This window comes from Erpetoichthys calabaricus, chromosome 9 (genome assembly GCF_900747795.2).
Source record: "Erpetoichthys calabaricus chromosome 9, fErpCal1.3, whole genome shotgun sequence".
In the NCBI taxonomy this organism is placed as follows: domain Eukaryota; kingdom Metazoa; phylum Chordata; class Cladistia; order Polypteriformes; family Polypteridae; genus Erpetoichthys; species Erpetoichthys calabaricus.
In genome coordinates this window covers 7,329,003-7,354,971 of record NC_041402.2, presented here as the reverse complement: position 1 = coordinate 7,354,971, position 25,969 = coordinate 7,329,003, and the positions used below count along the sequence as shown (strand labels likewise).

The following is a 25,969-nucleotide window of genomic DNA, read 5'->3' as shown; positions in this document are numbered from 1 at the left end:
GACCCTGCCACTGAAAAACATCCCCACAGCATGATGCTGCCACCACCATGCTTCACTGTAGGGATGGTATTGGCCTGGTGATGAGCAGTGCCTGGTTTCCTCCAAACGTGACGCCTTGTATTCACAGCAAAGAGTTCAATCTTTGTCTCATCAGACCAGAGAATTTTCTTTCTCATGGTCTGAGAGTGCTTCAGGTGCCTTTTGGCAAACTCCAGGTGGGCTGCCATGTGCCTTTTACTAAGGAGTGGCTTCCATCTGGCCACTCTACCATACAGGCCTGATTGGTGGATTGCTGCAGAGATGGTTGTCCTTCTGGAAGGTTCTCCTATCTCCACAGAGGACCTCTGGAGCTCTGACAGAGTGACCATCGGGTTCTTGGTCACCTCCCTAACTAAGGCCCTTCTCCCCCGATCGCTCAGTTTAGATGGCCGGCCAGCTCTAGGAAGAGTCCTGGTGGTTTCAAACTTCTTCCACTTACGGATGATGGAGGCCACTGTGCTCATTGGGACCTTCAAAGCAGCAGAAATTTTTCTGTAACCTTCCCCAGATTTGTGCCTCGAGACAATCCTGTCTTGGAGGTCTACAGACAATTCCTTTGACTTCATGCTTGGTTTGTGCTCTGACATGAACTGTCAACTGTGGGACCTTATATAGTGTCGCAGGTGGCCAGGATTATTACCTGGCCGGGATGCCAGAAAGGACCGGAAAGGTGGCAGGAATAGCTTCCGGGCCACGAGGGCACAACCGCCATGGAGCAGGAGAGGACCACGGGAAAGGAGAAAGACCTTTTGGACTTGTTGGGACCCGTGGCCACCGCCTTGGGGCACTATAAATCTCGTGGGACCCGGATATTGTTACTTCCGCCACACTCGGCAAGATGGCGGAGGAATCTGCCAGGAAAGTCCGGAGTGTTTCCGGGGCAAAGGGCAGCACTTCTTCCACACCAGGAAGTGCTGCCGGATGGACGTCATTAGCCACCTGGAGCACATCCGGGCGGGAATAAAAGGGGCCGACTCCTTACAGTCATTGAGCCAGAGTCGGGAGTGGGAGTAGGACGAAGCTCCCTGGAGGAGTAGAGGCGGCCAAGGACTGAGATAGAGAGAGAATTAGGGTGATTATTGCTGTGTGCATTGTGTGTAGCGTGGAACTGTGTTTATTTATGGAAAATAAACGTACGTGTTTTATAAAGATGTGGTCTCCGACTGGTGGTGTCCGGGCAACTATCACAATAGACAGGTGTGTGCCTTTCCAAATCATGTCCAATCAACTGAATTTACCACAGGTGGCCTCCAATGAAGCTGCAGAAACATCTCAAGGATGATCAGGGGAAACAGGATGCACCTGAGCTCAATTTTGAGCTTCATGGCAAAGGCTGTGAATACTTATGTACATGTGCTTTCTCAATGTTTTTATTTTTAATAAATTTGCAAAAATCTCAAGTCAAATTTTTTCACATTGTCATTATGGGGTGTTGTGTGTAGAATTCTAAGGAAAAAAATGAATTTAATCCATTTTGGAATAAGGCTGTAACATAACAAAATGTGGAAAAAGTGATGTGCTGTGAATACTTTCTGGATGCACTGTAAGAACAGTTTATTCTCACAGGCCATCAAGCTCACAAACAGTTAATTCAGCTTAATCAAGCTGGGCACCGTACCACCCAGGGTTTCGCAGTACTGTTTACATATTGTTAAAGCTTCGTTATCAAATGTTTAGTTCAGCATTTCTTACACTGACCAACAGATGCACCTTGAATGTATGTCTACAGGTGCATCTCAATAAATAAGAATATCATCAAAAGTTTCATTTATATTAGTACTTCGATTCAAAAAGTGAAACTCATATATTATATAGATTCATTACACACAATATGATATATTTCAAGCATTTATTTCTTTTCATTTTGCCGATTATGGCTTATAGCTAATGAAAACCCAAAATTCAGTATCTCAGAAAATTAGAATTTGTGAAAAAGTTCCATATTGTAGACTCCCAGTGTGACACTCTACTCAGTTAATTAACCCAAAACACCTGCAAAGGGGTCCTGGGCCTTTAAGTGGTCTCTCCGTCTGGTTCAGTAGGCCAAACAATCAGACTGCTGACGTGACAGTTGTCCAGAAGACAGTCATTGAGACCCTCCACAAGGAGGAGAAGCCACAGAAAGTCATTGCTAAAGAAGCTGGCTGTTCACAGAGTGACGTAACCAAGCAGATTAATGGAAAGTTGAGTGGAAGGAAAAAATGTGACAGCAGAACAGGGATAACCGTGGCCTTGAGAGGAGTGTGAAGCACAGCCCATTGAAGAATTTGGAGAGAATTCCCAAGGAGTGGACTGCGGCTGGAGTCAGGGCTTCAAGATCCACCACACACAGACATAATGGGGACATGGGCTACACCTGTCACAGCATTCCTTGTGTCAGGCCACTCCTAAACCAGAGACCATGTCAGAAGCGTCTTACCTGGGCTAAGGAGAAAATTGACTGGACTGTTAACAGCTCAGTGGTCCAAAGTCCTCTTTTCAGATGAAAGTCAATTTTGGAAATCAAGGTCCCAAAGTCTGGAGGAAGAGTGTAGAGGCACAGAATCCAAGTTGCTTGAGGGTCCAGTGTGAAGTTTCCACAGTCAGTGATGATTTGGGGAGCCATGTCATCTGCTGGTGTTGGTCCACTGTGTTTTATTTATCAAGTTCAAAGTCAGCGCAGCCATCTACCAGGACATTTCAGAGTCCTTCATAAGTCACTTCATAAAGCGTGTCAGCAGAGGGAAGCATGGAGATGCTGATTTCATTTTCCAGTAGGACTTGGCACCCGCCCACACTGCGAAAACTACCAATACCTAGTTTAATGACCGTGGTATCACTGTGCCTGATTGGCCAGCAAACTCACCTGAGCTAAACCCCATCGAGAATCTATCAAGAGGAAGATGAGAGACACCAGACCCCACAATGTAGACGAGATGAAGGCCGCGATCAACGCATCCTGGGCTTCCATAACAACTCAGCAGGGCCACAAGCTGATCACCTCCATGCCAGTAATTCATGTACAAGGAGCCCCGACCAACTATTGAGTGCCCACATGGATAGACTTTTCAGTAGGCCAACATTTATATATTAAAAATCATTTTTTTTATTGGTCTTATGTAATATTCTAATTTTCTGAGATAATGAATTTTGAGTTTTCATAACCTGTAAGCCATAATCAGCAAAATGAAAAGAAAAAACATTTGAAATAAATCACTCTGTGTGTAATGAATCTAAATAATATACGAGTTTCACTTTTTGAATTGAATTACAGAAATAAATGAACTTTTCGATGATATTCTAATTTATTGAGATGCACCTGTATATTTACATTCTCCGTCTTGTTTGTTTTATCTCAGGGGTGTGATTAGCAGTTGTGTGTACGTCGATTATGTAACTTACACTTGGAGAGACCTCAACACCAGAGTCAAATTCCTAGTATGTGTGCCAATAAATGGGATTCTGACTGGCATCCCAACGGAGACGGGTGCCAATTCCTTGCCAAGATGGGAGGCCTCCTCGGAAAGAAAGGTGGGTGACTGCTTCCCAGGGCTTTGCTCTTTCCCTGTGCACACAATGGCAGTATCCCACTGATGGAACTCGTATAAGGATACCAGCAGGGGGCAGGCTGGGAATTGCAGTTCAGTAAAACCGCCCAATCAAGATGCTTGGGTGCCATCATCCCCTCTTTGAAGGCTTCCACCCCTTAGTTCCTGAATTAATCACTCTATGTGCTCTTAGTGTTAGCCGACTTTTCCGGGTCTTAGCGCCACATAGTGGCTACTGGAGACCATAAAACATAATGGCTCTTCTTAATACATGCAGCCCATTTTTTTTCCTTTGCCCAATGACTCCATTCCTGTTTATTCTAACTCAGCTGTTACACAACACGGAGCAAAATGTGGCAAAATAAAATAATACAACAATAAAAAAATATATATCAATTTACAGAAATGTGCAGGAAGAAGAAAAAAGTGAATGTTAGTTCAATAATGAAAAACAACAACATCAGAAACATAATGTTTGGCCTACCAAGTCAATTGGCAGATACCTGATGAACATTAATTAAAAAAGGACTACAATATTCTGAAAGATCGATGGCTGGCTTCTAGATGTACCTGGTCTGAAGACGGGTTTCTTATTTGGCCCCCCGTTAATGGGCGGAAGGGAGCGTCGATCTTGGGTGATGAACGTATCCCACCGTACATGTTCGGGACCTCCAAGTTCCCGTGTCCTTTGTAGACAATTCTCTAGGTAGGCCAAAGGGTCTTCTGGGCGATAGTACATGAGGCCCGTCAGCATGCTCTGCAAGAGATCAAGAGGCACTTTACAAAATTTTAGGGTTGGCATCATGGCAAATTAATACTTAAAGGTTCAAAAAACACCTTTTCTGTGCTCAAAAATACAAGTTTTTTTTCTCATTCTTGAAATGGAGATAAATTATGATAAGGGACGGCCTGCAGCCTTACCCAGCCTAGACGTCCAGGAGATGGGAGGGACCAGGGGAGATAATGTGCACAGGGCATTACCTCCCCAGGAGTACTAGATGGCAGCCTCCATGGTTTGCAGCAGCACAGTTTCCCACAGGTCATCATGGAAATTGGAGTTCTGTGATGCGGCCCTCTTGGGGTGTTTCACCTGACCTGGTATATGTTTTTATAACGTGTAAAATGTTGGAAGCTGTGTGCAGAGATATATTGTTGGAAGCCTTTCTGCTCAAGTTGCACTCATCTTATATAAAATATTTCTGAATGTTGTAAATAAACTGCTCAAAAAAAAATGAAAGGACCACTTTGAAAAAACATCAGATCTCAGTGGGAAAAAAAAAATCCTGCTGGCTATCTCTACTGCTATGGACTGATATAGTGACGTGTGAGGAACGAAAGGATGGAAATGAAAATGATCAACCGACAGAGGGACACCCCGAAAATCAAAGGGAAAACCTGATGCGGCAAGGTAGGCGAGTCCATTTGGCAGAAATGTCATTGCAGCAACTCTAACTCGTACTTAATAGTTTGTATGCCCCCCCCCCCCACCATGCCCGACAACGTCCTAATGAGGTGACGGATTGTGTCCTGGGGGATCTCCTCCCAGATCTGGACTAGGGCATCACTGAGCTCCTGGACAGGTTGAAGTGTCGGATGGACCAAAACATAACGTCCCACCCAGAGGTGTTCTATTGGATTGAGGTCAGGCGAGAGAGCCTTGGGGTTTAGTTGGTGGAGGGGAAGGGTTTGCCAGTCAATGGGATCAGTTCCTTCATCCTCTCACCACATGAGGCCGGGCATTGTCGTGCACCAGGAGGAACCAGCATAGGGTCTGACAATATGTCCAAGGATTTCATCCCGATACCTAATGGCAGTCCTGCGGTGCTGTTGTCTATCCTGTAGAGGTCTGTGCCTCTGTCCCTCCATGGATATCCCTCCAGACCATCATTGACCCCCCACCAAACCGCTCATGCTGAACGATGTGACAGGCAGCATAACGTTCTCCACGGCTTCTCCAGACCCTTTCACATCTATCGCACACAGGGTGAACCTGCTCTCATCTGTGAAAAGCACAGGGCGCCCGCCAGTGGTGGACCTGCCAATTCTGGTAGTCTATGGCAAATGCCAATCGAGACTCCACAGTGCCCACTAGAGGACGTCGGGCCCTCAGGCCACCCTCATGAAGTCTGTTTCTGATTGTTTCCTCAGAGACATTCACACCAGTGGCCTGCCTGCCTGCCTGCTGAAGGTCATTTTGTAGGCTCTGGCAGTGCTCATCCTGTTCCTTGTTGCCCAAAAGAGCAGATATTGGTGGGTCCTGCTGATGGGTTAAGGACCTTCTACGAGGGGCCCTGTGCAGCTCTCCTAGAGTAACTGCCTGTCTGTCTCCTGGAATCTCCTCCATGCCCTTGAGACTGTGCTGGGTGACACAGCAAACCTTCTAGCAATAGCACGTATTGATGTGCCATCCTAGAGAAGTTGGACTACCTGTGCCAGCTCTGTAGGGTCCAGGTGTCGCCTCATGATACCAGTAGTGACACTGACCGTAGCCAAATGCAAAACAAGTGACAAAACAGATGAGGATGGAAAAATGTCAGTGTCCTCCCTCCACCTGTTAAACCATTCATTCCTGTTTTGGGGGTCGTCTCATTGTTGCCCCTCTAGTGCACCAAAGCACCTAAAACTGATGAACAAGCCCCTCTGCTACTTAACTGACCAGATCAATAGCCAAAACTTCTCATTGACTTGATGCTATACTCTCATTCAAAAGGGGTCCTTTCATTTTTTTGAGCAGTATATTAATGTGTAATACAGGTTAACTAAATACACTTATTTAATAATTGACCTGGCTGCTCCTTAACTGGAAGTCTGCCCTTGGATGCCACTAAGGGATGCTGCGGGAAATGGGGAACCCTACTTCATGGGACTCCAGCCTTACCTGGAAGTGCCCCCTAGGCCAAGCCTTCTGGAAGTGACTCAAAAGGAGCTGCTTCGAGAGCCAGAGTCGGGTGGAAGAGGGATGAAGCTTATTGGAGGAGTGAAGGTGGAATGACAAAGACAGAGACAAACAGAAGATAAGAGGACAGAGTGCTGAGTGCTTTATTGTTATTATTGAGCATGTGCATTGTGCATAGCAGGTGGGAAACGATTGGGAAGTGTTTCCCACAGCCAAATAAATGATGTTGTTGTGCTGGAACTTGTGTCTGCGTCTGTCTGTCGGGTTTGGGGAGCTGGTGCACCCCCCTGCAGGTCACATTATGTAATTAACTCAGCATGGGAAAGGAAATATATAAACAGAACATATTATTATTGTTATTAATTAAAGAAGCAAAGTCAGTGATTTTTTTCATTAATATTTTTCCCGGAGAATATTTCACCTGACATTTGATGATTTGTCACTGTAACACAATAACCGCTTACTGTGCGTGCATACTGAACACACAGAGAACTGCATTTCAGAAGGTAAAATGTGAAATGTTCAACAAGGAAGAACAAAATTAAAGCACAAAAGGGAAAAAAGGATATGCAAAAAAAAACAAACCACAAAAAGACGCAAAAATCCAGAATACAGGAAAATCCGTTCTCACGATAGAGAACTGCACTCTTCGTGCTTTAATGAACCTCTAAAGCATTTGGTTCCCAGACTCGATCCTGGGGACCCCCTGTGGCTGCAGGTTTTTGTTCCCACCAACTTCCATTTTTCATTGGACTCTTAGCCTAATTAACGGAGTCATTATTTCCCTGTTTCTGTGTTTTGGAGTCAATATAGAAATTACAAACTAAGTTGATATTTATTAAAATGTAATAAGCAGTTATATGCGGAATATGTAGTTTTTTAAGCTGTTAACAGCATTTTCAACCTAATTTTCATTCTGTTTTTCCAGGTGTTCTGGTTATTTAATTGATTATTTACTAACTAGACAAAGAGCCCGTTTTGACAACGTAAGATGAAACAGGCACGAGTTTGTGTCAGCAGTGTATGAAGAACAAATGATAAGTAACGAAGAAGTTGTTTTGTAATGATTGTAGTCCGCTTTACTGTACAGGCTTGTACTGTTAGTTGATGAATTTTCCTGGCCTATAGTATAATATTGAATGATGAATGTTCCAGTACAATATGAAATAGTAATAAGTATAAGCACCACAAACCTGATACAGTAATCCCTCCTCCATCGCGGGGGTTGCGTTCCAGAACCCCCTGCGAAAGGTGAAAATTCGCGAAGTAGAAACCATATGTTCATATGGTTCTTTTTATATATTTTAAGCCCTTATAAACTCTCCCACACTATTATAAACATTTCCCACACAATTATACAGCATAAACCCCTTGTATTCTCTTAGATATTAGGTAAGATTCGTTGAAATTATGTATGTAAACACAGTTTATATACAGTAAAACCTAAATATTATTTTAAAGATATCGAGCGTCTCCGATATCACATATGTTACAGCCATTATGACAGACAGGCCACCAGCAATAAATACGTACAATGCAAGAAAAATTGTATACAGTAAAATGTGTGTACAGTGACACTAAACTATGTACATGTAATAAGTACTGTACGTAGATAATTAATTATGGTTACTCACCAACAATGACACGACGACTTGTCCGATAACGATGAGTTTAATTTTACTGCACAACAAAGGAGAGCCTCTTCAGACGACTGTATAGCACCACCATTTTTCTTCTTCCATCACTCTTCAATCCAAATCCCTAAAGCAGATTCCATCCAGACTACTGCCTTATCACGTCCACTTGCAACTCGTTTTGCACCCTGGTTAAAGGACACTGCGGCCGTAGATCTTATATGCTTTTCCTCCTTTTTAAATAAAAAGAATCGTGGGCTCATTGATGCCGTAATGGTGCCCTGAAGCGGTGTAGCTGCTCCCTTCCTTCAACATATCCAAAACTTTTACCTTTTCTGCAATCATTTGCATCTTCTGTTGGTGCTTGGACATGGCCCCTGAAGCAGTAGCAGGAGCATGTTAATGCTGAATGAGTGAGATGACACTTCCTGGTTAATGCAGCACTCCGTCTCTGAGCCAATCAGCACACAGGAATTTAACTTTATGCTCTGATTAGGTAGCTTCTCAGTCATCCACCAATAGCGTTCCTTGTATGAAATCAACTGGGCAGACCAACTGAGGAAGCATGTACCAGAAGTAAAAAGACCCATTGTTCACAGAAACCCGCGAAGCAGCGAAAAATCCACATTATATATTTAGATATGCTTACATATAAAATCCGCGATACAGTGAAGCTGCGAAAGTCGAAGCACGATATAGCGAGGGATTACTGTATAGGTGTATTGAATGAATGCGTAATTGAATCAGAATGCGTAATTAGGCCTCGAGCTTTAATTGAAGTCGCCTTTCTCTTTGAATTTTTGCGGCCGTAAATCCGCCGCCTGCCGCGATGTTGGGGTTGGATGTCATTCTCGTTAGGTTTTTCGGGCAGCTGCGCAGAAGGCGACTGTGCATTCGGCTTCGGACGGACGTGAGTGAGTGAGTGAGGAGGCAGGCGAATTATGTATTAAGATTAGCGGGTCTGACACTGAAGTCGTTGCTGCTTTCATCATCCTGGGTGTCTGTTATGCTGATTGTTAATTGTCTCTATTAGGGTTAAATGAAGGGAGCAAACTACACAGGAAAAGGGGAAAATAAAAGGAAAGCAACAAAACAGGCTTAAGCATTTATAGCTTTCGAAAAAAATGTAAATATTTCTAAATGTCTTTGTAACAAGTAATTCACTCCAGACATCATAAAAGTTTGGGGCAGCCACCCGTTTTATATTGTATCCTGGCTGCGAAAGTTTTAAATAATTGAACAGAGACGTTCACAAGACCGAGTCCAAAACAGAACTGTCAGACTGGAGGTAAGCCGGTGGCTTTAAAAGCCTGTAGAGGATGTGATGTCATCGGGGCCAGAACCAGGTGGGATTTCCCGGGAATGCTCTGTAAGGAACTGAGAAAGACAGCCAGCACATCCTGCCGTCCCCTGGTCTGATGTGGTATTACAATTACTCAAACCCTTAACTCTTTCAGGGCTGATGTCGACTTTTATCGAAATTCAGGGGTAGAGGATGGTAATCCGCTGTAAACTGTGACAAAACTCACCCTTACATTTAAGTTTGACTCTCTTTGCTATTAGGAAAGTTAAGTAGCTTTGTTGATTTAATCTCGAGTCCCTGCGTGAGTAGCGAAGAGCAAACAACTTCTAAAATGGCATTGACATCTGGCGAAAGACTAAATACGCCATGGATGTTTCACATATTATCGCTGAATCGGACTGACTTGTCGGACTTGGAAATTTGATGCAACTGATCAGGAGATGGATATTGAATACGAAAGTGAGGTACCAGCATCAGCTGATCGTGGTGCTGAACACGTCTGTGCAGCTGATACGCCTACAGCAGCGTTCACCAGGAAGGACCACCAATTATGATGACAAGAGGTACAAACCATATTGCGTCACACTGTGACTGCTACTGCCGCCCACCTGCTGTGTGATTGTAGCCAGCCCACCGAGCATTCCTGCTGGCCATTGAGGTGCCCGAACATGTGCCAACAGCAACCACAATACATAGCAACAGATGTTTTATGTTGATTTATGAGTGAAACCATTGCTTTGTGTACTTTCAGAAAACTGAGTTACAGTATTTGGAAAAAATATTCAGCCCTAAAAGAGTTAAGCTGCCTCCTATTCACACGTGTATGACACTTATAAATGGAAAAACCATACTATTGTGTTTTTCTGAATGCAGAATAAGAGAATATTAAACAAGGCCAGCTAATTAAATGAGATCAGTTGTTATTGATTATTATCACTGATTGTGAATCGGGTTGGAAGAAAAACCTGCAGACATAGGGGCTCCCTAGGACCGAGTTTGGGAACCACTGATCTAAAACAACGGTTCCCAAAGTCAGTCCTGGGGAGCCCCTGAGTCTGCAGGTTTTTCTTCCAACCAGATTTACAATCGGTGACAACACCTGATACACTGATCTCATTTAATTAGCTGGTATTTCTTTTTTACTCTTATTCTACATTCAGAAAAGCACAGAAGCACGATTTTCCCATTTATAACACTAGGGGGGTTCGCCCCTTGCTCACTTCGTTCTCAAACACACCCCCCCCCCACTGGCGCTATGCGCCAGCCACTTCGCATCTCTGCTGCTTGCATTGTGAAGAGGGGGGCTGAACGTACCCCAAGGGGACGCAGTTGCTCCTCCGAAACCCCCCTCTTAAATGGTGATACAATGGGAAACAAACAGTTTTTTTTTTTTACCTCCTCTTTGCTTGAGGGCGGCACGGTGGCACAGTGGTAGTGCTGCTGCCTCGCAGTAAGGAGGTCTGGGTTCGCTTCCCAGGTCCTCCCTGAATGGATTTTGCACGCTCTCCCCGTGTCTGCGTGGGTTTCCTCCCACAGTCCAAAGACATGCAGGTTAGGTGCATTGGCGATCCTAAATTGTCCCTAGTGTGTGTTTGGGGTGTGTGTGTGTGTGTGTGTCCTGCGGTGGGTTGGTACCCTTCCCAGGATTGGTTCCTGCCTTGCGCCCTGTGCTGGCTGGGATTGGCTCCAGCAGACCCCTGTGCTAGGATATAGCGGGTTAGAAACAATGACTCTTTGCTCGATCAGCTGCTGGCTTGCTGCCGCTGCTGTGCCACCTGATCTGCATCTCGCGAGGCACACTTCTGTCATATCGCCAATGTCCATGTATTCAATCTCTTTTCGCTTTTACCTTTTTGTCAATATCACATTGAATTTTGATCTTGGAAATACATTGTGACAACGCAACGTATAACTGCCTGTGAGTGTTTCTTTCTCTCTACAAGGAATGTGTCTGACAATAGCATTCACACAAATGAGAAATGATTTCTCTCGTGGGATTTCACTTTCACCAAACAACAAATCTTAATTCTCACGGATATTCCTCTTCATTGGGAAGAAACACTACCTTTTTTTTTTTTTTCCCCTCCTGATGGCAAAACAAATTAGACGATCTACAAGTCTCCGACTTAAAGTTTAAAGCCAAATAATATATTCAATCTCTTTTTGCTGTTCCGTTATTTAACTGAGTAATAATTTCCATTTGTTTGCGCTAATGCGATCTTTACTATCCTTTTTTTTGAGACTTTGTATTTTCGTACTTCCATTATCTCTAACCTGCTCTGCATGTGTACCATGCCAAAGTTTTTGTGTCATCTACTCTTTGTCTTTTATTTCCGGCCCCGGACATGGTTAAATCTCTTGGCACAAAGTCTTGTCTTGCGGGATGTGACAGTGTGTCTCTGAAAAAAATCACGTCTCGTCTCCTTGCAAGATTTTTTTTTTTATAATAGAGAGACAAGTAGAAATATTTCTGCTATTGCTATAGATTTAAATGCTTAACTCTTCATTATATTTTGCCGTATCTCTGTGCAGTTTGCTCCAGTCATTATATCTTAATAATGACAACCAGCAAAGCAGACAGCCAGGCAAACAACACTGATCATCAAAGGCTGCAACTACTTTAGTGTCAGACCCACTAATTAGAAAACAATGGATTAATTAAACAATTAGAACACCTGGGGTCTCATGTATAACATGGCATTAAGACAAAACCGGAAATGTGCGTACGCACAAAAAAATCCAGATGCATAAATCTGTGCGTTCCCCAACTTTCACGTTCTTCCGCTCCATAAATCCCATTCATCGTGAAAATTAACGCACATGCACGTGCCTGCTGCCACTCCCCAAACTCCTCCCAGAATTATGCCTCTTTGAATATGCAAATCAACATAAATAGCCCTTAAGCTTAGTGTTCTGTGAAAAGACAATGGCAAAAGCACGGGGAGAAATAGAAGAATTTCAGCGAATACTAAATGGAGGCAAAGAAAAACGTACTATTTGTTGGTTTAAACAGTGATATAAACAACAAACGGAAGTTGATCGGGTGACATAGAGTGTTGGAGAAACTCGAAAGCCCAAGTTCACAAAGTCGCACAGTGCCTGAAATAAAAAAAGAAGTTGTCACATATCACAGTCGCTGTGAAAAGGCGAGTCGTAGCCCACCGTCTGAGTGTCATATGGAAGCTTATTAGGGTACAGAGAAAAGCAAAAAAAAAGGCACACAGTGGGGAAAAAAGCTGGAAATGTCAACTTTAATGTCGAAATTTCCACTTTAATTACGTAGTTTATTTTGTCATTAAAGTAGAACATCATAAACATCATCTTTAAATCGTTTAATATACTAGTTTCTCAAATCCCATCGTAACTAAAGTAGTACATTAAATGCTTTGTTTTGTATTTGTTCTTCTATGTGCTCTGTGTGTGTGAATCACTACGAGCTTCTTAAACGGGTTTTCTCTTCCTCAACAGGCACAGAATCCATTACATTCGTGATATTACAGCTCTCTGAATAATTAAAATACTGAGATGTATACGTGATATCATTTTCATGATGATAGGAGTTAAAGCATGTTATTAACCATGGGAACACGGTGGTGCAGTGATTGTTCCTGTCTCACGCAAGATGCTTGCTGCACCGTGCATGACCTTCAATGAAATAATTTACTGCAGCAGTACTGTCTCTCTCAAATGTACTAACCTCCAATTCCTGTCCTTCCTTTTCTTTCTCTAAGTACCCAATCGCCATACAATCAGCTCTGTAATAGACGTTAAGCCATCTGTAAGTTTAGAACGCCAATTCTTCAAAACATTTAAGGAACACTAACATATCTCTGTAGTCCATGTTTAATTATTCTATCCATATATCCTTCCAGTGTCGCGTCAGCACCAGCAAGAATACAGCGCGAGGAAGGAACAATCCGTGAACAGAGCACCAGCGGCTCGCTGTCCTCACATGTTTAATTATTAACAATATAGATTATTAAAATGAAGTTAAAGTTTTATCTGTATAATATAATAAACATATTTTGATGCATTTCATCTTAAAAATAATATTGTCATCATATGTAAATACGCGCTTTATAAAGTGGCTCAGGTTGTGCAATATTATAACTGTATCGCAAGTTTACAGTGAGGTGACTGTACTTATAAGTACAAACAGTTCTAGTTGTCTTCACTTGATGGACTGATTGATTCCGTTTACAGTTCTTGGGATGATACTGTTTGTGAACCGCGAGGTCCGTACAGGAAAGGCTCTGCAGCATTTGCCGTGTGAGAGCAGTTCAAATAGGCAGCATGGCAGAGGCAGCGTGTGCTTGATGCTGTATACCGATAATTCTCTTTCCGATCAGCTGCTGCTGTAATTCCAAACTCAGATACAGTGATATAAATACTCCGAGTGGTGCAGTGACAGTAATATGGAAAAAGATAATCCTCTGTGGCAACGCCTAACGGGAGCAGCTAGAAGAAGAAGAAGAAGAAGAAGAAGAAGAAGAAGAAGAAGAAGAAGAAGAAGAGAGTAACAACACTAAAGCAGTTATGGTATTTGGAATAGTTTGGCCATTCTATGGACCATTATATTGTTACAGGTTAATTACAATCAGATGCCCTAAACTAATAAACAATATGTGGTTAATTTCAGTGTATTTGATAAAGCTGCGCCAGGGATGTAGATCTAAAAAAGAAAGGGAAACCACACTGGAACAAAAGCACTGCTTTGACGCTGGGTGCCGACAGTTTGCAAAACCGAGCAGAGAACTTGCATACGACAGGGTATGAGATAGCGTGAAAATGTGCATGGTTTTACGCAATATTTTTGTGCGTATGCACCGTTTATACATAAAGCCACTGGAAAAGTAGAATGAAAATCAAGATGAAAATATTGTTAAAAAGAAAAAAAAAATACATTCCCATATAACTGCTTGGTACATTTTAAAATATTATATATATATATATATATATATATATATATATATATATATATATATATATATACACACAGTGCATCCGGAAAGTATTCACAGCGCATCACTTTTTCCACATTTTGTTATGTTACAGCCTTATTCCAAAATGGATTAAATTCATTTTTTCCCTCAGAATTCTACACACAACACCCCATAATGACAACGTGAAAAAAGTTTACTTGAGATTTTTGCAAATTTATTAAAAATAAAAAAACTGAGAAATCCCATGTCCATAAGTATTCACAGCCTTTGCTCAATACTTTGTCGATGCCCCTTTGGCAGCAATTCCAGCCTCAAGTCTTGTTGAATATGATGCCACAAGCTTGGCACACCTATCCTTGGCCAGTTTCACCCATTCCTCTTTGCAGCACCTCTCAAGCTCCATCAGGTTGGATGGGAAGCGTCGGTGCACAGCCATTTTAAGATCTCTCCAGAGATGTTAAATCAAATTCAAGTCTGGGCTCTGGCTGGGCCACTCAAGGACATTCACAGAGTTGTCCTGAAGCCACTCCTTTGATATCTTGGCTGTGTGCTTAGGGTCATTGTCCTGGTGAAAGATGAACCGTCGCCCCAGTCTGAGGTCAAGAGCGCTCTGGAGCAGGTTTTCATCCAGGATGTCTCTGTACATTGCTGCAGTCATCTTTCCCTTTATCCTGACTAGTCTCCCAGTCCCTGCCACTGAAAAACATCCCCACAGTATGATGCTGCCACCACCATGCTTCACTGCAGGGATGGTATCGGCCTGGTGATGAGCGGTGCCTGGTTTCCTCCAAACGTGACGCCTGGCATTCACACCAAAGAGTTCAATCTTTGTCTCATCAGACCAGAGAATTTTCTTTCTCATGGTATGAGAGTCCTTCACGTGCCTTTTGGCAAACTCCAGGCGGGCTGCCATGTGCCTTTTACTAAGGAGTGGCTTCCGTCTGGCCACTCTACCATACAGGCCTGACTGGTGGATTGCTGCAGAGATGGTTGTCCTTCTGGAAGGTTCTCCTCTCTCCACAGGGGACCTCTGAAGCTCTGACAGAGTGACCATCGGGTTCTTGGTCACCTCCCTGACTAAGGCCCTTCTCCCCTGATCGTTCAGTTTAGATGGCCGGCCAGCTCTAGGAAGAGTCCTGGTGGTTTCGAACTTCTTCCACTTACGGATGATGGAGGCCACTGTGCTCATTGGGACCTTCAAAGCAGCAGAAATTTTTCTGTAACCTTCCCCTGATTTGTGCCTCGAGACAATCCTGTCTCTGAGGTCTACAGACAATTCCTTTGACTTCATGCTTGGTTTGTGCTCTGACATGAACTGTCAACTGTGGGACCTTCTATAGACAGGTGTGTGCCTTTCTAAATCATGTCTAGTCAACTGAATTTACCACAGGTGGACTCCAATGAAGCTGCAGAAACATCTCAAGGATAATCAGGGGAAACAGGATGCACCTGAGCTCAATGTTGGGCTTCATGGCAAAGGCTGTGAATACTTATGTACATGTGATTTCTCAGTTTTTTTATTTTTAATAAATTTGAAAAAAATCTCAAGTAAACGTTTTTCACATTGTCATTATGGGGTGTTGTGTGTAGAATTCTGAGGGAAAAAATGAATTTAATCCATTGTGGAATAAGGCTGTAACATAACAAAATGTGGAAAAAGTGATGCGCTGTGAATACTTTCCGGATGCACTGTATATCAGTATATATTTTTTTTTAACTAAACTTAGTTTTCTAATTTCTCTATTGTTCCCAAAACATAGAACTTGGAAAATAACAGTTTACTTAATTATCCCAGGAGTCCAATTAAAAACAGAAGCTGGTTGGAACAGAAACCTGTAGCCACAGGGGGTCCCCAGGACTGAGTTTGGGAACCCCTGCTCTAAAGGATCCGTTTGCTCCCAGATTCGGAATATAAAGGCTGAGGGCGGACCTTTCAACGGTGACATCAGCGTGGCCCCACCTCTTGGGGGCGGCTCCATACCCACAAAGTACAAGGAGCACAAGAGACCAGAGAGACCCAACACATCAATATGAAATAATAAGTATACAGAGGCATATTAACAAAAAATACATTAATACAATAGACACAAAAAAGGGAAAAAACCCTGACTGACCAATGACAACATGCTATCCACATATTAGGAATTGAAGGTAAGCCATATGCACTTCATTCTGAAGATGAATAGATGGAGTCTGGTCGGCACAGCTGAAGGCTCACTTGACACAGCCGACAGTGGAATAAAGGAAAGCTCTTAGCTGCCATTGTGACAGAAGCAGAGTGCGCTTGCCTACCCTCCTGGCCCATAAATACAACCAGATGTAATCAGATTTTCAATTACATTGCTTTAAAAAATCATTAAAAACCACACATAGGAGAGTATAAAGAATGGAGGGGCCAAGAGAAAATAACAACATGCCACAGTGCCTCTTGCACACTCGGCTACACAGCGTCATTCCTCACCGATTAGGCTTCCACTGCCTCCAAAACCACCATTATCCTGAAAACTCCCATCTGCCATCTTTATGTCCCCTTGGCTACATCCTCAGCACTTTCATGCCACCTTATTTCTGCTTTGTTCCCAACTGTAAAACTCTGACTCAGAGATGGCGACTATTTTAAAACAAGACCTGCAGTATTTCCAATAACACAATCGTGTACTTACAAGAGCATTTAGAAAGTCTCACCAGACCCTTAAAAAAAATTTGAGGGCAACATAGCATTGGCTGTACATCTTGGTGTTTTTCAGGTGTGGCTGACTGGCTGGTCCCTCTGTTTCCTATGCCCTACTGTTACTATTCATTGTAACAGCAGTCAAGTCATTACATGTGCCAGGCGATAGTGGGCTCCCATACCTTACACCGTTCCCAGACCCCCAGAATGCAGATGAGAGCCGCTAGAACACCGAGTGCAGCGTAGGACTCGAAGTGTCATTCATCGCCCTACCAGCATCTTGTTTGCATATGTATGAGCTTGACTAGCATACTCTGCAGTATAAAGAGCTGATTCAGGGTGGTAACCGAGCGGGACTCGAGGCACATTCACAGATGTATATTTACAAGACGATTAGGGTTTATAAAGGTAAATTGCATAGAAATGTGTTCATGCCAGGGTATATAAATAAGACTTTTTTTTCCCCCGTATGCATATTTTCAACCTCAAATCCATGCAAAGTTTCATCCATGAGATCTCTAGAGCAGGGGTCTCCAAATCCAGTCCTGGGGCCTCATGTATAAATGGTGCATACGCACAAAAATATTACGTAAGCCCGTTTCCACGCTCACATTGCGATGTATAAAAACTAAACTTGGCATAAGGCCACGCACATTTTCATGCTAGCTCAATCCCTGGCATATGCAAGTTCTCCACTCGGTTTTGCAAACTGACGGCACCCAGCGTCAAAGCAGTGCTACTGTTCCTGTGTGGTTTCCCTTTCTTTTTAGATCCACATCCCTGACACGGCTTTATCAAATACACTGAAATTAAGTGCATATTGTTTAAAGCATCTAATTGTAATCAACCCATAACTATATAATGGTCCACAGAATGGCCAAACTATTCCAAATACCACAGCTGCTTTAGCATTGTCACTCTCAGTGCACCACTGAGTATTTAACCCACTGTATCTGAGTGTGGAATCACAGCTGTACAGCAGCTGATCAGATTATCGGGATACAGCATCAAGCACACGCTGTCTCAGCCATGCGCACAGTCTATTTGAACTTCACCCATACGGCAAACACTTCAGAGCCTTTCCTGTACAGACCTCGTGGTTCAGAAACAGTTTCATCCCAAGAACTATAAACGCACTCAATCAGTCCATCAAGTGCTCCTTGTAGAACTGTTTGTACTTATAAGTACAATCGCCTCACTGTAAACTTGCGATACAGTTATAATATTGCACAACCTGAGCCACTTTATAAATTGCGTATTTACAGATGTTGGCTTCTAAACCGATTTACATTTCCAGGTGCTGTCTTCTTGGAGCTCTTGATATCATTTTTGAGATGAAATGCAGTAAAGCATGTTTATTACATTATACAGATAAGTTTTAAACTTCTTTAAAATAATATATTGTTAATAATAATTAAACATGTGAGGTCGCAGCTCTAGCAAGGATCTGGCGCTCTGTTCACGGATTGTTCCTGCCTTGCGCTGTACTCTTGCTGGGACTGGCGTGACATTGGATGGATAGATGGATGGGATAATTAAACATGTACTATGAAGGTATTTCAATGTTTCATAAAAGTTTTGAAGAATCGTGTTCTAAGCTTACAGATGGCTTAACGTCTATTACAGAGATGATTGTGTGGTGATTGGGTATTTGGAGAAAGAAAAGGAAGGACAGGAATAGGAGGTTAGTACGTTTGAGAAAGACAGTACTGTTGCAGTAAATTATTTCATTGAAGGTCGTGCACGGCGCAGCAAGCATTTTGCATGAGGCAGGAACAATCAATGGACGGGGTGCCAGCTTGTCACTATCACTGTGCCACCGTGTTCCCATGTTTAATAACATGCTTTAATTCCCATTATTATGAAAATAATATCAAGTATACATCTTAGTATTTAAATTATTCAGAGAGCTCTAATATCACGAATGTAATGTCCTGTCAGAGGAAGAGAAAGCCCGTTTAAGAAGCACATAGTGATTCACACACATAGAGCACACAGAAGATCAAATACAAAACAAAGCATTTAACATGCTACTTTAGTTACGATGGGATTTGAGAAACTAGTAAATTAAACGATTTTAAGATGAACTTTATGATGTTCTACTTTAATGACAAAATAAACTACGTGATTAAAGTGGTAATTTCGAGATTAAAGTTGACATTTCCATCTTTTTCCCCAACTGTGTCCCTATTTTTTTTTTTTTTCTCTGTACCCTAATAGGCTTTCATATGACACTCAGACGGTGGGCTACGACTCGCCTTTTCATGGTGACTTTGATATCTGACAACTTCTTTTTTATTTCGGGCACCGTGTGACTTTGTGAACTTGAGCTTTCAAGTTTCTCTGACACTGTATGTCACTCGATCAGGTTCCTTTTGTTGTCTATACCACTGTTTAAACCAACAAATAGTACTTTTTCTTTGCCTCCACTTGGTATTCGCTTAAATTCTTCTATTTCCCCCCATGTTTTTGCCATTGCCTTTTCACAGAATGCAAAACATAAGGGGCTACTTAAATTGATTTGCATATTCAAAGAGGCGCAATTCTGGGAGGAGCTGGGGAGTGGCGGCAGGCGCATGCACGAGCATTACATTTAACGCTGACCGGGGATGTATGGAGTGGCAGAACAAGGAAGTTGGCGTACGCACAGATTTATGCATCTGGATTTTTTTTGTGCGTACGCAGATTTTCGCTTTTGTCCGTATGCCATGTTTTAGTGTGAATTCTACGCACACTGTTATGCATGAGATCCTTGGAGAGCTACTGTGGCTGCAAGTTTTCATTCTAACTCTTTTCTTAATTAGTGACCAGTTTTTGCTGCTAATTCTCTATTTCCTTTCATTTTAATTGACTTTTCTTGAGACTCTGACCACTGAATTGATTCTTTGTCCCTTAAACGGCACCTAAACATAAATTTGATGTGAAGTGAGCCAACAGATGGCCTCAAACTCCAACCAACTTCACTTCACTCAGTTTCTTAATTTAAAGCCAATTCTTGTTGCTAATTAAACCCGTTATTTAATTCCATGGCTCTCATTCTGGTATGGCAGACATTTCCAAAACTGTTGATTTTCTTTTTTTAAGAGCGCTGGCTGTCAAAATGTTTGGTGGACCTGAGCTGATCAACATTACTGAGGTCTTCAGCTCTCTTTACTTAGTTATTGTGTGATGGACGCAGGTTGATGTTTATGTGTTGGTACATTTTGTGTCTTACAATTGTTTTGTTGCTAATTAAGGAAAAAAGAAATAATTAAGGGACCCGAGTCTTAAGTTGTGCATCAATTAAAATTAGGGTAAAGCGTTAATTAGCAGCAAAATCTGGTCACTAATTAAGAAAAGGGTTAGAATGAAAACCTGCAGACACAGTAGCTCTCTGGGACTGGAGTTGGAGACCCCTGCTCTAGAGTCTATTTGCCTCTGTAGGTAAAGCTCTCTTTTATATTCTTGAATTGGGCAGAAAGAAGTTTATAAAACAGATCAAAAATGAGGCTAAGAGAAAAAAACACTTTCATTCTTGAACCAACTGTTTCTTTGAGATGCTTACTAAATTGGCTTCTGAAGCAAGAAACGTAAAAGATCAACACCTCTGAATTCCTGTGAGGCAGGAAGTTCTCAAGCAAACAGGACACGGACAATCCCAGCTGACAGAGCTGAACAACTGGACGAGGAAGAAAGGTAAATAAAAAGAAAAACCTTTTAAATTTAAGTTAGAACATTAAAACAGTCTGGATGAGAACACGCCATTCATCACAACAAAGCTCGCTGGTCCTGTCCACTTAACTTCTCCAAAATAACATCAAGTCGAGTTTTGAAGGTCCCTAAAGTCCTACTGGCTACCACACTACTATGTCAGTTATTTACAACTGTCTGTGGTTCTCTGTGTGAGGAAAACTTCCTAATGTTTGTGTGAAATTAAACCTTAACAAGTTACCAACTGTGTCCACATGTTCTTGATGAACTCATTTTAAAGTCACCGTCTCGATCCACTGGACTAACTCCCTTCATAATTTTGCACACTTCAGTCAGGTCTCCTCTTAAACTCTATAGAGGCTCAGCTCTTTTAATCTTTCCTCATAACTCATACCCTGTAGCCCTTAATCAGCCTAGTCGCTCTTCTCTGGACATTTTTGGAACTGCTTTATTCTTTCTGTAGCCTGGAGACCAAAACTGCACAAAATCCTCCAGTTGAGGCCTCACCAGTCTGTTATAAAGACTTCAACAGAACCTCCTGTGACTTGTACTCAACACATCAAAGCGCTATATAACCTGACATTCTGAAAGCTTTCTTAATGGCTTCTGCACACTGTGTAGCAGTTGATAGTGTCGAGTCCACTATGACTCCTAAATCCTTCTCATAAAGAGTGCTTTTGATTTTCAGACATTGCATTGTGTATCCGAACCTCACATGTGTACTTCCTATGTGTAATACTTTACATTTACTTACACTTAGCTTTATATATATGCTCTGTCTATTACATCCGTGTTTTGTTAATACTGCATGAAGTATTTTTTTTCCCATTACAGTTTTGACTTGGTCAACACTGTGCTTTTCTTCTTAATGACTTCTGAACACTGTCTGGCAGTTGATTGTGTCGGGTCCACTACAACTCCTAAATCCTTCTCATAAAGTGGACTTTTGATATTCAGACCTCCCATTGTGTGTTAAAACCTCACGTTTACTTCCTACATGTCATTTGATATTAAACTTAATTTTCCACAAATCTGCCCAACACTGTATGCTGTTCAGGTCCCTCTGTGATTCAAAGGATTCCAGATTATCTGCAAAGTTTGGTATCATCCACAAACTTAACCAGCTTGTTATTTAAATTCCTATTCAAATCTCCCCCTCTCTCTCTCTCTCTTTATATATATATATATATATATATATATATATATATATATATATATATATACAGTGGTGTGAAAAACTATTTGCCCCCTTCCTGATTTCTTATTCTTTTGCATGTTTGTCACACAAAATGTTTCTGATCATCAAACACATTTAACCATTAGTCAAATATAACACAAGTAAACACAAAATGCAGTTTGTAAATGGTGGTTTTTATTATTTAGGGAGAAAAAAAAATCCAAACCTACATGGCCCTGTGTGAAAAAGTAATTGCCCCCAGAACCTAATAACTGGTTGGGCCACCCTTAGCAGCAATAACTGCAATCAAGCGTTTGCGATAACTTGCAATGAGTCTTTTACAGCGCTCTGGAGGAATTTTGGCCCACTCATCTTTGCTAAATTTTTGTAATTCAGCTTTATTTGAGGGTTTTCTAGCATGAACCGCCTTTTTAAGGTCATGCCATAGCATCTCAATTGGATTCAGGTCAGGACTTTGACTAGGCCACTCCAAAGTCTTCATTTTGTTTTTCTTCAGCCATTCAGAGGTGGATTTGCTGGTGTGTTTTGGGTCATTGTCCTGTTGCAGCACCCAAGATCGCTTCAGCTTGAGTTGACGAACAGATGGCCGGACATTCTCCTTCAGGATTTTTTGGTAGACAGTAGAATTCATGGTTCCATCTATCACAGCAAGCCTTCCAGGTCCTGAAGCAGCAAAACAACCCCAGACCATCACACTACCACCACCATATTTTACTGTTGGTATGATGTTCTTTTTCTGAAATGCTGTGTTCCTTTTACGCCAGATGTAACGGGACATTTGCCTTCCAAAAAGTTCAACTTTTGTCTCATCAGTCCACAAGGTATTTTCCCAAAAGTCTTGGCAATCATTGAGATGTTTCTTAGCAAAATTGAGACGAGCCCTAATGTTCTTTTTGCTTAACAGTGGTTTGCGTCTTGGAAATCTGCCATGCAGGCCGTTTTTGCCCAGTCTCTTTCTTATGGTGGAGTCGTGAACACTGACCTTAATTGAGGCAAGTGAGGCCTGCAGTTCTTTAGACGTTGTCCTGGGGTCTTTTGTGACCTCTCGGATGAGTCGTCTCTGCGCTCTTGGGGTAATTTTGGTCGGCCGGCCACTCCTGGGAAGGTTCACCACTGTTCCATATTTTTGCCATTTGTGGATAATGGCTCTCACTGTGGTTCGCTGGAGTCCCAAAGCTTTAGAAATGGCTTTATAACCTTTACCAGACTGATAGATCTCAGTTACTTCTGTTCTCATTTGTTCCTGAATTTCTTTGGATCTTGGCATGATGTCTAGCTTTTGAGGTGCTTTTGGTCTACTTCTCTGTGTCAGGCAGCTCCTATTTAAGTGATTTCTTGATTGAAACAGGCGTGGCAGTAATCAGGCCTGGGGGTGGCTACGGAAATTGAACTCAGGTGTGATACACCACAGTTAGGTTATTTTTTAACAAGGGGGCAATTACTTTTTCACACAGGGCCATGTAGGTTTGGATTTTTTTTCTCCATAAATAATAAACACCATCATTTAAAAACTGCATTTTGTGTTTACTTGTGTTATATTTGACTAATGGTTAAATGTGTTTGATGATCAGAAACATTTTGTGTGACAAACATGCAAAAGAATAAGAAATCAGGAAGGGGGCAAATAGTTTTTCACACCACTGTATATATATATATATATATATATATATATGCACACACAATATATATATCTATTGTCGCAGATAGAGTATTTGTCCACCTCTTGAACCCTCAGGTACCACTCCAAACACGAAGTAAAAGCACAAGACTCTTTATTTTTCTTCTTGTACCGTGCACAAAGCACCCTTTCCACCACACTACTCATATAACAATTTTCTCACAATAAACAATACAATCCTCCACTCCCAGACACTTCGCCCTCCTACCTCCCAGCTCAGCTCAGTGTCTGGGCTTTCCCATAGTCCTTTTATATCTCCCAACCCGGAAGTGGTTCCTGGCACAACCCACAAGTCCATTTCCTTCCGGGTCAGGGTAAACAGTCCTCTTCTTCACCCCGGGAGCACGTCGTTTCCTCTGGTCACGTGATGATGACGCACTCCCGGGTTATAGGGCACACAAGAGCCCACTAGCCCCCCTACAGCGACTCCCGGTGGTCCCCAAGGTATCCAGCAGGGCTGTGTATAGAAACTACAAAGTCCATGAGGCCCTGCTGGAACTCGGGGCACCATCATGCTGTCCGGAGGGCTCCACCTAGCGGCCTGGGGGTGGCGCCCGGAGTCTGTAGCCGGTCGTCCATCACACTATGTATATACCCTGTATATATATCTATATATACAGTGCATCCGGAAAGTATTCACAGCGCATCACTTTTTGCACATTTTGTTATGTTACAGCCTTTTTCCAAAATGGATTCAATTCATTTTTTTCCCTAGAATTCTACACACAACACCCCATAATGACAACGTGAAAAAAGTTTACTGTACTTGAGATTTTTGCAAATTTATAATGAGAAATCCCATGTACCTAAGTATTCATAGCCTTTGCTCAATACTTTGTCGATGCCCCTTTGGCAGCAATTCCAGCCTCAAGTCTTTTTGAAGATGATGCCACAAGCTTGGCACACCTATCCTTGGCCAGTTTCACCCATTCCTCTTTGCAGCACCTCTCAAGCTCCATCAGGTTGGATGGGAAGCGTCGGTGCACAGCCATTTTAAGATCTCTCCAGAGATGTTCAATCGGATTTAAATCTGGGCTCTGGCTGGGCCACTCAAGGACATTCACAGAGTTGTCCTGACGCCACTCCTTTGATATCTTGGCTGTGTGCTTAGGGTCGTTGTCCTGCTGAAAGATGAACCGTCGCCCCAGTCTGAGGTCAAGAGCGCTCTGGAGCAGGTTTTCATCCAGGATGTCTCTGTACATTGCTGCAGTCATCTTTCCCTTTATCTTGACTAGTCTCCCAGTCCCTGCCGCTGAAAAGCATCCCCACAACATGATGCTGCCACCACCATGCTTCACTGTAGGGATGGTATTGGCCTGGTGATGAGCGGTGCCTGGTTTCCTCCAAACGTGACGCCTGGCATTCACACCAAAGAGTTCAATCTTTGTCTCATCAGACCAGAGAATTTTCTTTCTCATGGTCTGAGAGTTCTTCAGGTGCCTTTTGGCAAACTCCAGGCGGGCTGCCATGTGCCTTTTAGTAAGGAGTGACTTCCGTCTGGCCACTCTACCATACAGACCTGATTGGTGGATTGCTGCAGAGATGGTTGTCCTTCTGGAAGGTTCTCCTCTGTCCACAGAGGACCTCTGGAGCTCTGACAGAGTGACCATCGGGTTCTTGGTCACCTCCCTGACTAAGGCCCTTCTCCCCCGATTGCTCAGTTTAAATGGCCGGCCAGCTCTAGGAAGAGTCCTGGTGGTTTCGAACTTCTTCCACTTACGGATGATGGAGGCCACTGTGCTCATTGGGACCTTCAAAGCGGCTGAGATTTTTCTGTAACCTTCCCCAGATTTGTGCCTCGAGACAATCCTGTCTCGGAGGTCTACAGACAATTCCTTTGACTTCATGCTTGGTTTGTGCTCTGACATGAACTGTCAACTGTGGGACCTTCTATAGACAGGTGTGTGCCTTTCTAAATCAGGTCCAGTCAACTGAATTGACCACAGGTGGACTCCAATGAAGCTGCACAAACATCTCAAGGATGATCAGGGAAACAGGATGCACCTGAGCTCAATTTTGAGCTTCATGGCAAAGGCTGTGAATACTTATGTACATGTGCTTTCTTAAATTTTTTATTTTTAATAAATTTGCAAAAATCTCAAGTAAACTTTTTTCACGTTGTCATTATGGGGTGTTGTGTGTAGAATTCTGAGGAAAAAAATGAATTTAATCCATTTTGGAATAAGGCTGTAACATAACAAAATGTGGAAAAAGTGATGCGCTGTGAATACTTTCCGGATGCACTGTATATATCTATATATATATATCTATATATTAGATACAGTGGTGTGAAAAACTATTTGCCCCCTTCCTGATTTCTTATTCTTTTGCATGTTTGTCACACAAAATGTTTCTGATCATCAAACACATTTAACCATTAGTCAAATATA

The 25,969-nt window shown here is 42.5% G+C and overlaps 1 protein-coding gene across 1 annotated transcript in view; it reads right to left on the bottom strand.

The window, feature by feature from the left end:
- Positions 1 to 25,969, bottom strand: part of LOC114657342 (adenylate kinase isoenzyme 1) — a 250,686-nt gene that overhangs the window by 149,592 nt on the left and 75,125 nt on the right. The window contains exon 2 of the mRNA XM_051931594.1: positions 4,137 to 4,323. Coding sequence (XP_051787554.1) covers positions 4,137 to 4,323 — 187 coding nt within the window. The remainder of the gene's footprint in view (positions 1 to 4,136; positions 4,324 to 25,969) is intronic.